General features: G+C 42.9%; 1 protein-coding gene across 2 annotated transcripts in view; it reads left to right on the top strand.

Annotated features, from left to right (window-relative positions):
• The window catches only part of LOC118778820 (neuron navigator 1-like), an 84951-nt gene that overhangs the window by 26452 nt on the left and 45409 nt on the right, over positions 1–13090 (top strand). The window contains exon 1 of one of the 2 annotated variants that reach the window (XM_036530566.1): positions 12668–12854. The exons of the other annotated variant lie outside the window; for it this stretch is intronic. Coding sequence (XP_036386459.1) covers positions 12775–12854 — 80 coding nt within the window. The 5' untranslated portion in view covers positions 12668–12774. Of the gene's footprint in view, positions 1–12667; positions 12855–13090 lie in introns of those variants that run through there. 2 annotated transcript variants of the gene reach the window in all.

The following is a 13090-nucleotide window of genomic DNA, read 5'->3' on the forward strand; positions in this document are numbered from 1 at the left end:
CAGTTGGAAGGGCAAGCCCTTCACAAAGACCATTTGTTCCTGCACTGTCCAGTCCAGTCCAGTTCTTGCACTGAGTCCAGTTTTTTTCCTTGCAATGCAGCATATCAAAAATTGTAAGCAAAAGAAAAAAATTCCCCAAATGTGCTCAGCAGACTCTCTTCTCAGTGACTTCCGGACTATATGGCTAATCCCCATCATTTATCCATTCGAGCCGAGGGTTGAACGTAATAGCAAGATAACCCAGTGAAGCTTTGAGCATTCCACATGAACCTTGGCAAAGACATGACTTTCACCTCATCCAGACTGTTAACATGTGACATTTCCAAGAGACAGATCGTATCTCTGACCTTGCATTGCCATGGAAACGTCCATTACCACAAAGATAGCATAGAAAATTGTTCCATTTTCCTCCCCTGCATTTAAACTTCATCCCCCTTCCTCCTTTTTCTTGGCATAATAGGATTCAACCAGTAGAGCATAACCCTGAGGTTTTCTAAAGAAATAGTCTCATTGATAGCAGTAAGAGGCTAAATGCAGATCAAGCAAAAACCTTTGTACAATCGCTGATAAAGGTCTCATCACTCTTTCTGCCTTGTCAACTGTAGGAGAGATGTGCAGTACAGTAGCCTGAGGAAAGGTTCATGTACCAAGACAAGCATCTGTGGCATAGACGAGACATGTTTCTGTTGCGTAATGGCCAGTAATTGGCTGTCTGTGCCCAAGAGCATGCCATCAGGCAGGGAGACGTGCATGCACACACAGACTTCAGTCACTGCTCTTTCTTCCCCATGTAACATTGTTTTTCTCCGTTAAACCCCATTGTCTGACGCTGGGACTATTTCGGCAGGCTGAGGGAAGGTTGGTCTGATAACAATTATGCGGTATGTCTAAATAGAGTTCATCTGTGCTCACACCCCATTGTGTGGTAACTGAAGCAGAGGAGTGAAACAGTGACTGCAGTTTGTTAGCATTCGTAGTTCATCATAAATCACACAGTGAAAACAAAAGCAGAAAATACCACTCCCAGAATTGCTCAGTTACTAGCAATTCTTCCCTCAGTCGCATGTGCTGCACTTTATCAGGTCCTTCTGTGCACAGGGCCATGGATCTCGTAAGGTAATTGATGTTACCGTGTGATTACTGTTTGATGTGGAGCAAACCTTCCTGTTGCCATCAACAGGGAAAGAAGATGCTCAACACTGCCTGCAATTTGTACCACTTATCCATGCTGTGTGGTAGACAGCAATGTGAAAGTGTTGGTAACACATGGAGGGTAATCTGAGACCCATAAGGGAATGGTGACGGAGACGGGGGGGGGGGGGGGGGGGGTCATGTTGAAAGGGTTAGGGGTCCTGCAAGCTTTTAGCCTGGCCATAACAGAGAATGTCACATAGCTGCTTCACCATAGGCCTGCGGTTCAGACTGTGGAGCCATGACCAACAGCAATAGTGGAAAACAGGTTTTTCTCTGGAGAAAATTATTTCATTAGCATGATTACATCAGCTATTATGTATTTCCCTGAAAGAGATCCTCACCCATGGTTACATACATGCCTTAGATTTTGTAAATACAAGAGGTAGACAGATATACAGTGTAGATATACAGCACAGACATGTATACAGTATATATCCAGCGTAGACAGCATATAGTACAGTTGCAGATAATTGCAGTACTGAGTTGATTTCTACATGCACCCTCTAGTCCTAAATCCAGGTCACGGCCATTGACTTCATCATGTCAGTATAGCAATTTTCAGCCGATATATCAGAAGAATGTGTCTGCATTAGTGTATGTTGCATGTGCACAGAAGTGTACTGTATACGGTCACCTTTCTGCAGCGGTGTGCTCTGATATTCATGTCTATTAAATCCCCCACGTGCAGTTAGGCTTTCCTGGTCGCGCGTGTGCAGTGGTGTGTTCTGCCGCATGCAGATGCAGACAGATTCTGGCTGCACTCGTCTAGAGCTGTGAAGGAGAAGCTGGTACAACTATACGCAGTGAAGCAGCCCAGGGGCGTTGCCATGGCAACCCCTTCCTCTGAACCATAGTGGAGCTCTGTGTGTGTGTACGCGTGTGGTTTGTTTGCTGATAGTGGGTCAAACGATTGAATTCTCATTCTGTCCCAACTCTTGACTGCACATACGGTACAGCTAAATTTTATTTTGGTGTGGGATGTGATCAAGTGTCTTCATTCTGTCAGACTCGCATTGTTGCCTTTGAGAATCGGACAAAAATTGTGTGAAATGTTTGAGACATCCATGGATTAATTGTCATAAAAAAATAAAACCTGTAAATGATCCCAGGTTTTATTTTTTTTTGACAATTAATCCATGGAGGTTTTCAGTGAAACTGATAACAATCACAACATGAACTGACGCACAGATGACATGATAATGACTCGAAAATGAACGAATTGAAATTCCAGTCTCCTCTTAGATGCAAAATGTGAGAAAGCCATTCACTTTACAGTAGTGGCTGGATGCAGGTGGAGTGCGTGCACAAAACCGCTGCACATCTGTGAGACAGGTTATTATGAATCGCTTGCATTCTCTGCAGCTCTGACTGCTGCACCTGGCTAACATGCCACCATTCTGAGTATTCCTCAATATGATAAAACACAGTAATGCATGAGATGAAACACCTGCAAAGCACCTGTAAATCCTTCTGCCCTACAAAAGACCATGAATCTAAAAAAAAAAAAAAACCCAGCGTTATTCTCACATTCATCCATTTCCACCCGTGCCATTTCCATGACAACCGTGACAAAGCTTCAAAGCTTTACACATGCTTGGAAATCAAACTGTGCTGAGCAGCCACCTCCCCCTCGAGAAGTGAGGAGACTGAAGGGAGGGCTGCATTTTCTTCTCTTTCAAGGTGCATACAGATAGCTAGGATGCCACTGATCCCATGTTTATGAACAGGGCATGTCAACATTACAAAATGCTGTTCTGCATGTGGCTAACAGGGCTGTGGAGGTTGTGGCTAACGCAGGGCTGTGTGCATTTGTACAGCTGGTGATTGTTTCGTTATTTGTTCATTTTAGTGGTGTCTTGGAGGAAAAGTATTGGTGTCAATTGATACAGCTGATAAAATGTTATAAATTTGACCAATTAAGCCAGGGTCACTGTATTGCATGAAAAAAAATCAACTGGATTAGACGTATGTTCTTACATTCTGTGTCCAGGAATGTTATCTACGGCTTCTCAGACTCTTCACAGCGAATGGTATATTCATATCTTCTGAGCAGATCCTATATTCCTATTAGCATAGCTTATAGTATGTCAGTATGACCAACCACTGTAAATGTCAAAGTTTCTCCTCAGGGTTTGAGGCAGAGACAGATGAGAGGGTTACTTTTTTCTGTCCCTCTTCTCAGTATCACTTCCCTGAGCTCGTAGAAGCAGGATGTCAGGACACAGCACCTGCTGCCGCTTTACATTGCAGCCTGCTTCTTTCTCCCACCAGACGGTCACTAAGTCACCCTGTCTCAAAATCAATATTATGGCCATCACTAGTCTTCTCATTTAACACAGTGTAGGCATAGAGAGATTAGCCACTAAAAGATACTTATGGCCGGCACTGTTTTAGGTGTCCAGGCAGCTGGCACTGTGTGGCTTTCCTTGGATACATGACACGTTCAGCTCTCCCGTGGCCAACACCCTTAGAAGGATCAACGCCTTGTTGATTGGAAGTGAGCCTGACAGCCAGATAATAGGGTCCTGTCTATGACCCTACTACTTAATTTGATAGCCTGAGTAACACTTTCTTGCATCCCTAATCCATTGAGAGTGTGGTTGCCATACGGTATGCGTAAAACCAACACCAGGAAGCTTTGGCCAGAACGAGGACGTGCCTCTCACATCGCCTCAGGATTCTGAGACCCCACAATCCTCCAAGGGTCTCTGGTGTGGGGCAGCTGAGCCACAGGCGACAGCCTCTTAATTAGCAGAACCCTTTCAGCAGTTATTAACCCATTATATCCCCCATGTGGTGGAGACTGCCCTCAGGCCGGTGAAGTCAATTTGAGGGGTTCATGCTAATGCTCCCCATGTGTTAAGCCTTCAGGATCACATTGTGTCCTCGCACTATGAAGTAGCTAAGTAGGGGTAATCAGAGAGGAAGTCCTCACTCTAAATATTGCTGACCAAAGAATGTTGGTATGTAAGAGAAATATTCAACCAATTTTTGTCTGTAATTTCAACTCCTCAGATATTAGCATCACAGCTTTAACTTTGGGTTAGGCCATAATATACATACATATATGTATGTGTGTGTGTGTATATATATATATATATATATATATATATACATATATATATATATATACAGTTTAATCCAACACTAATGCAGCACTACTGAGTCTGCCCCATGTGCCCACAAGTTTGAACATTCATTTAATTGTGATTTGGTTTATCTGTGAAACTATAAGGTAACTTGTTCACGTCGTACGTAATCAGATTATATTTTACCCAATAATATTCTGAAAACTAGCTTTTGCCATGCTCTGGAGTGCAAATCCCCTACTGACACAGCCTTGGAAACAATGTCCTTCTGGCCAGCCTGAGATAGGCCTCTTTGTTTAGCTGACATGACACTGTGTTCCTGACCCAAGCGTCTGTCTGTGGCACGATCGGGGTCGCACTCCTCACGTCAAGCACTCATGGGAAAACATCTGGATTGAAGACTCAGCTGAGACCTCTCTTTGGATCAGACATTTGTGACATTGTTATGCTTTGAGAAGGGGGAATTCCCCCCCCCCCCCCGCCCCAAGCCCCAGGAGGTCTCAGGTCACAGGGGCGTCAACTCTGAGTCAGAGTCTGGAGACAGCTGCAAACAGCTGCAGGCACGGCGGACGGGCCCCCACCGTATATTTACACTGTGTGTTTGCCGGCTTTTAGCATGACCGAGGAGCATGTGACTCAGGCCTGCGTTACCTCAGTGATCTAATCCCTCTCACTCACAGCAAGACTGGAAACCTCCCCGTGGCTCATACTGCTTTATGTTAGGGCTACTCATGTGCTAACGCTGGGCTTTGTTCTAGAGGGTTTCCACCTTACAGAACTAACGCACACTCTCTGAATGAAGCTGGATTGTATTTGTCTTCGGAAGATAAATTTTGACAATGATGATGATGACAAAGATGACGATGATGACGACGACAATGATGATGATGGTGGTGACCAGTATTAAGTAACCCTAGGTTATGCTGTGAGGATCCAAGTCTCCCAGTAAACAAAGGTACACTAACTTGCACTGGTGTTAGAAAAGCACTCTATACAAGGAAAGGTCTCCTGTCTTCTTCCAGCAGAGCACAGTTTTTACTTTTCCCCCAGTGAGCCATTATAGGCACCTTCACATTTAATGTGATTCTCAACAGCTGACATTGCGATGCTGTGTTGCAGGACGTATATGGAGGGCGGGCAGATCTTGGGGATTGGAATTTGGGTCCCAGCAACACCCCCCTGAATCTCCCCTGGAGGGCTGCGTGTGGCTGATTGAGAACACGCACTCATTTTCCAGCTCAGTGGCCAGAGAAAGTCCATTTACAGAGAGAGACCCTGAGCTTCATTCTCAGACAGACACACCAGTAATTCATAATACCATTTCTGCACCATTGCTTCAATACCTGCACAATCCGCTTATCTTTCTCTTTGTAAAGCACATCAAATTCAAAAATACATAAAGATCAGCTTTCCAGAGGAGTGAGGTAGAACCTTTTCTTCTTTAAAGAGGTGTGAGGAATAAGTCTGAAACAAAGGGTTGTATCAGAGTGCATAGAGTCTTTATATTATTCTAATAAATAACTTGTTTAGGCAGACAGACAGATAACTATAACAGTGACTGTTGGTAAATAATGGATTACCATAGTATGTACTGTATATAGTCACTAGTGTGTTCTCTGAAACCAGTTGGTCATACCTGTTAAACCTAGGCGCATTTGTCTGTTAATTATTAGTGGCTCCTCTCTAAGGTGGTGGGTTAGCCTCATGAATTAACCAACCAGCTGTTAGCACAAACAGATAAGGCTACTTTCACAATGGACCACATAGAAAAATTTGCATCTGTGGTGTCCATCAGGTGGATGAATGTAATGTTGGTTCTTTAATAATTGCTGTATATTTTGTGTGTCAATCCATAGTTGTAGGAGAATTACTGTCTTGTGTTTGTTTAGCAGGAGTTGTGTTCATGTATATATAAATATCTGCATGGTTTAAGTCACAATGGAAAAGTGTGACTGCTAAATGACAAACTACCACTAAATAAATACGTGTGATTTATGTTTCTCTGTCATCTAAATTGGCTGTTGCTGGATATACCCTCACCACATTGTTGGTAACAAGGGGAAATGATGGCATACATCTTTCCATCCGTGTAACATTAACTTTGGTGAGAGCATCACCTTAATTTCCCTTTAAGTGACAGCACTGTAATTCAGCTTCTCCCTGAGCACATTCTCATGCCTGCCCCGCCTTTTAATGAAAACAAACACTACGTCAGTCAGTAGAGAACCAATATATTCTCAAATGTCAAATTACAAACCATATGTACGTTATCTTATGTACATACGTACTGTAGATGCATGCATATGTTCATGTATGTATGCGTGTATGAGGGAGCTTTGCTTGGACACTGGACCAAATGAGTCATGCGCTCTGCTAGCGGTCTTTAACCCTCTAGAGTGCTGCAACAAAACAAGGCTCAAATGGGAATGCTGTTTTTCATTACAGAATTTGGAAAGATGCCCATAGGACCACCTCTATGAGGGTATTTGCCATACAGTGCACTAGCCCCACCCTGTTTCCTGGCCTCAGTGTCTTGAATATGGTTACACTCTGATTTCATCCTGGAAGAGTGGAGAAAAAATACATTTTTGCACACAGTTCTTGCGGACCCATGCTGAGCCATGTCTGAGCAAATGGTGGATGGTCGTATCAAAAGGGAAAGTGGTCCCTTCTGCAAGCACTTTTCAGTGCCACCACAGGCTCCTTGCACCGCCTGCTGGGGGAATAGGGTAACTGCACCTTTCATCCCTTATTCACCTGGAGCCCTCCCTCATGTGGTTGTCAGTCTGAGTTTTGAGTAACACAGATCTTTGTGCTTTTGAAACATCAGATTGATGATCCCTGACAGTGTGGTTGCCTAAGCATGGGCCGTTGTACCATATGAATAATGCACTGTGCAGAAATGCCTCAGTCCTACAGCCTTGCAGCTGACCTGGGCTGGGTCCTGAGCTAATACAAAGCTGTGCAGTTTCATAACACTTCCAAAACCAGTGATCCTTCAGACTGCACATGCATTACAATGAAACAAAAAAGCCAGATGAAATTCTTTTTGTCTTCTTCTGACATAGTGGCAAGACCAGTTCAGCCTAGCACTGACCTCACATACTGTAAAGGACACCCTAGCAGGTCTGTGGTAGAGAGGGCACCACTATAGAGTATGGGGGGAAAGATTGAGATGATGACCCTGCTTGTTTGTATGTATGAGAGAGGACACACACACACATACACACAAATAACTAGGCTGCTCTGGCCCTGTAATATTTCTTTAAATAAATCATCTCTTTGCTCTCTCTCTCCCTCCTTGTGGACCTGGCAGCTCTTTTAAAGGAGTTTGGGGGGGAAAAAAAGCATTTTTCATCCTCCCACAGACAGCAAAAGAAACATTTCTCAGTCAGTCGGAGTTCACCTTGTGCGTGGTAAACCTACTGGGAGTCATCTGTAATTTTTACTTGTTCCTCACATGATGAATAAAGTCCCTTGTTCTTAGAGTATCCTTTTTAATGAGCGTGTGCTTTTATGATATCACAATGAATCAGTTCCACGTATTAAATCATAACAAGAATCATACATAAATGGGATCTGTTTATCGTTATGTTTGTGAAATGTATTTCATGAGATCTACTTTGCAATGGGCGAAATCATTTCTCACCAGCATGGGTATGTATTCAACCATGTGCAAACAGCTTCTCATGGTGAACGCCTCAGTAAATTGCTCTTTTTTGCATAACCAACAGGGGGCTTCATACGTAATGGAGAAGATGGCAGATCCAATATGCATTAACATTAAGTCGAGGTTTGTATGAAGGTTGTAGAAATCATAACTCACCACCCGCCTCAAAGTTCTCTCTCCATTTTCTTATATTGGACGCATTTTGGGAGAGGCCATTTTCTAGAACATGACTAAGTTGCGCAATGAGCATCGTAAATAATCAGACAAGTAAGCGAGCGTACGTTGCAAATGTAGACATAGTAGTCCTTGTTTGCATGAGCATTGCTGCTGGAAAGTACAGAGGAATGGACTGTTTGTAGAGGACTTGGATTAAAGAGATGAGACTGATGCCGGAAGCTTTTGGGCATCTGCCCAGCTGGCATGCTCACGGTGGGTGGCAGAGGGCAGCGGAAGGCTGTGAGGCAGTGGGGCCAGAGCTGGTAGCCTGACACTCCCAGGGCATCAGGGCAAAAGGCACTAAAGCAATCGGGCATTCCGCTCTGTAAAAACTAAAATGCTGCATATGCTGTAATCCTGTCTAAGGAGTTCTTGTGCTATTACTGTAATGGGCAGCAGTGTGCTAATGCTGTAACCAGTTGAGTGAGGTTCCAGGGATTTTTGTTTGAAGAAATATCTACCTAAATTAATGCTAAGACAATCAATACTACAGCTACTATTGCTACTGCTACTATAACTGCTACCACTACTACTTTTTTATATTATTATTACTATTATTATTATTAGTAGTAGTAGCAAAAGTAGTGAAAACAGTAGTGATATGTAGTTCATAGACTGATTTATTTTCAGATGTGCCCCTGCTATTTGTATTTCTTGTCATAAACCTGCTTTGATTTTCCTCTGTTCTTTTGTATCTGATGTGATGAGGATGCTGTTGTTCTCTATCTTGACTCTGTGTCTTTGTGTACACCAGACAGCCAGCGTGACTTGCCCAGAGGACCACACAGTCTGTCATTTGTAACATGCTCTTATCAAGGAGAAGGGAAAGGGTCTTGGCTTTGTTTGCAGAGTAAAGCACATCTCTCGAGGGCCCAGATCCATGCATGCTTTTCTTCTTGTTGCTCTGTTGCACTCAATTTGGGTTTAATTTTCCCCTGTAACATACAATCAGGAAGCCCTGCATAAAATTTGAATAATGAAGTGGATAGAATTCAGATTTTAGGAAGACACACACACACACACGCATGCGCAGCACATGGAAACACACATATTCAGCCACTGGAAACACAAATGCATGCCTGCATACACACAGAAAGAACACGCACAAAGAAAATGGCCGCAATCACCCATGGCAGGAATTCTAATTGTTATCTTTCATCTGGGTTAGATCAAGTGGTTTGCATAATTGGAGATTGCAGTGAGTGAAATAAATGAAGTAATTTGCAGGGACTGAATAGATTACGCCATTGTGATTATTGTGGAATGAATTTTTGAGTAAAAAGGTTACATTTCCCCCATTATCTAATTCTTACTCGCTTTTTTGTCAAACACTATGATGTGATCCATTCAACATACATCACACCTATTTCTCAACGATGGCTTTTAGTTTCTTTGAAGCAACAGTGGCTTTTAGTAAGAGGAAAAAAAAACATTTCCATTTCCATCCATTTTGTAAATCAAACTTAACTGTTCCCAAATGTTTTAATGTTCCTCCCATTTCTAGAATCTCAGCCTGTCTAGTATACTTAAAGGCACCATTAGATTTCTCTTTAGTGTGGGAGGCCGTACATCAGTGAAGAATATCCGTGCAGTTTGGAGAGCCTGATGTTTTAGCCTGTAAAATGACAGATGGCAGTTGTATAAGGACTCAGCCGTGACTGTGTTATTATTATCTTTTATTGCCTTAGCAGATCTACTGTAACAATGCGAGGCCCTCATGGCTACTAAAGATCGAGATGGTGTGGAGCTTTGTCTCACAACTGCTCACACAATACAGCACACCAATGAAAGTGGACAGCTGTAAGTTATCAATATTTCAGTTCAGCTTTCATCAGTCTGTCACCCTCTCTCTCTCTTTCTCTATGTCTCTCTCAGTTCAATGTGCATAAATTATATTTTGTAATCACTGCCAAATCATGGTACAGAGTATAAAAATGTAGAGGATGGAATTAATCTCTTCCTCTCTCTCTTTATGTCTCTCAGCAAAGTCAGTGATTCGTGTGGGAAGATAGACAGTGAGACAGCAGAGACAGCTGTTGTCCTTGCCATGCAGTGTTGTGGAATTACTTCCAGGCACCAACAGAACCTTGAAAGCAACCTCATCCCAATTTCTTGCAATCATCCTCTTGATCATTAAATGGAATCAATTGGGATTTGAATATGGAAGCAGTTGCAGATGAGATGAGCTTGTCCTTCATTTATATGTGCATCTATTTCTCATATTGTGTTACGGTTTTTGTAAAATAGCCCGTCTAAATATTTCTTCTTTCGAGCATTTAATTTTCATTTGCCTTGAGCTCTCGTTGCCTGACATTATCTCTAAAATGTCCAGCCACCTCCCAATAGAGTTCACAGCTAAGGCAAACTGAAAACATGCCACTTGTTGATTTGGGAAACAGTCAAGCAGTCAAGTCAGAGATAAAATAACAGCTGGATGTTTGTGCATATATGTGCGTTGACATGTTTATTGTCTAACCAAACAATTCCAGGGAGGTAGAGAAGAGACAGACCGGCTTGTTTGTATGTTGGAACGTGGTTCAGAACACAGAGGAATAGCAGAGGGAAGTAACCCTGGAGAATCCACCTCTTTGGCTCACTCACATATCTGAGGTGTCACTTTACCTCTATACAATTCATCCTAGTAACAACAAGACTTTTGACAGAGTTCTCTGAAATCACATACATTAGTCTTTTCCCTTTCTAAAAATCGTGAAGACGCTTAAGCATGACTGCATCTTTATGCATTTGGCTTCCCCGATGAGGACATGCAGGCTTGGTCCACATCTGTGTGCTAATGGCATGCAAGATCATGGTGTATTTACTTCTACCAGTCTTTGTAACATTGCCTTTAAAAGGTCCTTCTTTCCAGTGTTTTTCTGAGGTTAAGCCTGTTCTTGACATAATTATGAATGTTAAACTTGGCCCTAAAAAGGTATATAATGACCTTCAATGCAGTTATGAACACATGCTGTAATCATACTCTATATAGAAGTATGTGAGTGTAAAGGTCGTCATGGTGGCTAGTCCAACTGGAATGCAGCGCTTATTTCTTTAACCAATAAACAATCAGCAGACTGACAGCTGGTGAGTTTTGGGAAGTCGTGGGGGGGCCGACCCCTTACTGTGTGTCCTCGGAAGTACGTTCTGCTGTCTCGCCATAGATCAGTGGGAGCGAGCCAGGGTCATTTAAAGATGTTTTTGATGGTGTGGAGAGGTTAATGACAGGCCCTTTGTCTGCTCCGAAACGTATTGTTCCATTGGGCTGATTCTCGGTCTCACAGGGTTAGCCGAGGTGAGCACAATGCGGTGCGTCCAGGGTGACACAGCGATTGAGGGATGGGCAAGGAGGCTGGTCATTTCCTGTAGCTCTAGCAACAGAAGGAGTGCTGACTACTTAGAACAGCATGGCGATTTCAAGGATGAGTTGATTTGGGTATGATTTTGGGGGGGGGGGGGGGGGGGGGGCTAATCAGACTGGAGAGTTTGCTATGATCAGAGGGAATGATTTATTATTATTATTATTATTATTATTATTATTATTATTATACTGGTGTTGTTACTATTATTATTATTATTTCTTTTTTATTTTCAAAGAGAAGCCAAAAATCCATGCCATGTAAAATATGTGGTTCAGAAAGAAAAATATTGCACATGCACAGCAAAATAAGTATACTTATTATAATTGTCTTGAAAAGGGCTGCGTGCTGTAGGTTTCTATACCTCCTGATGTATTACAACCAGAGTAGATTGTCTTGTTCATAAAGGGGTCTTTGGATGCATCTATTGGGCGTATCAATTTTCCACTGAGACAGATCCGGCACTGAGATCAGCCACGCCCCCCGTATGTTTCTTCTGCCCCCACCTGCCGGCCTGGTGGCCAAGGTTTGGGAAGAATCTTCTCTTTGTCTCTTTGTTAATAATTCTTGTCAATCTTTCTTTGACAAGCATTATTCACGATTCCCTCCCATTTCAAATGTCAACACTTGCCTCCGAGTCCATCATACGGATGCCCTTGACGGGTCACAGTAAAGTTTTCAGAATTCAAAAATGGCTATGTAGAGGATTTGCATAAAATCTGCTTTATTTTTCTGTTCTTTCTTTCCAATGTGCATATAGGTTACATCACATGAAATGTTAAATAGTTGTGGAATCGTTCAAAATGCCAAGAAAAGGATTGATGCCGTGATGCAGATATAATAATTTCCATCTCGGCATTTGAATGCGTAGAAAAGCTAAATGACGAAAGTACATGGTCCTTTGTTACGGTTTCGAATATACGAAAGCGATGTATGATGTTTCTCGCGCAGGAAATGTGATGACTCCGCGTGTGCATTTTGTGGGTTCCTCGCGACCGCTTTAGGAGCATTAAAAAATTCCAGCTGGTTCCGATCAGGAGGGAGGGTGGAGGGGTAGATTTTGGGGGGTGTTGCCCATGCGTGTCTCTTCTCTCTCCATGTGGGCAAGTGGGCTGCGGCTTTCTGCAGGCAGAACCTTCGAATGTAAATGAAATCCACCTCAATAGCAGCGGTTGTTAAAAGAGGGAAGAAACGTGGGATTGGTACCTGTATACATTATTATGCTTTGAATTAACACATCATCGAGAGGATGAGCGGACGCGTTCTCAATGGAAAATCGCTGCAGCTGCCGGCTCAGCGAGTGGGAAGGACAATGCACTTTATTTCAAGGTAAGAGCGCATAGGATGCCTGGTTCATGCGATCTGCCAGCGGTTCACGCGTGTTCATATGAAATGGGCTGTAGGGCGTACCGTTACCTGTTTTTTCCTGGCGCCATTTACATGAAAATAAGCATGAGAGGAAATCGATACTGCAGTTATACTGCATTATGGAGCATTTAGGTGTGTTAACTATAAGGAAAATGAATTCGTTCTGTAAACCAGCTACTGAAGGGATGCACGAATCC

The sequence above is a fragment of the Megalops cyprinoides genome, chromosome 6, assembly GCF_013368585.1.
Source record: "Megalops cyprinoides isolate fMegCyp1 chromosome 6, fMegCyp1.pri, whole genome shotgun sequence".
Taxonomy (NCBI): domain Eukaryota; kingdom Metazoa; phylum Chordata; class Actinopteri; order Elopiformes; family Megalopidae; genus Megalops; species Megalops cyprinoides.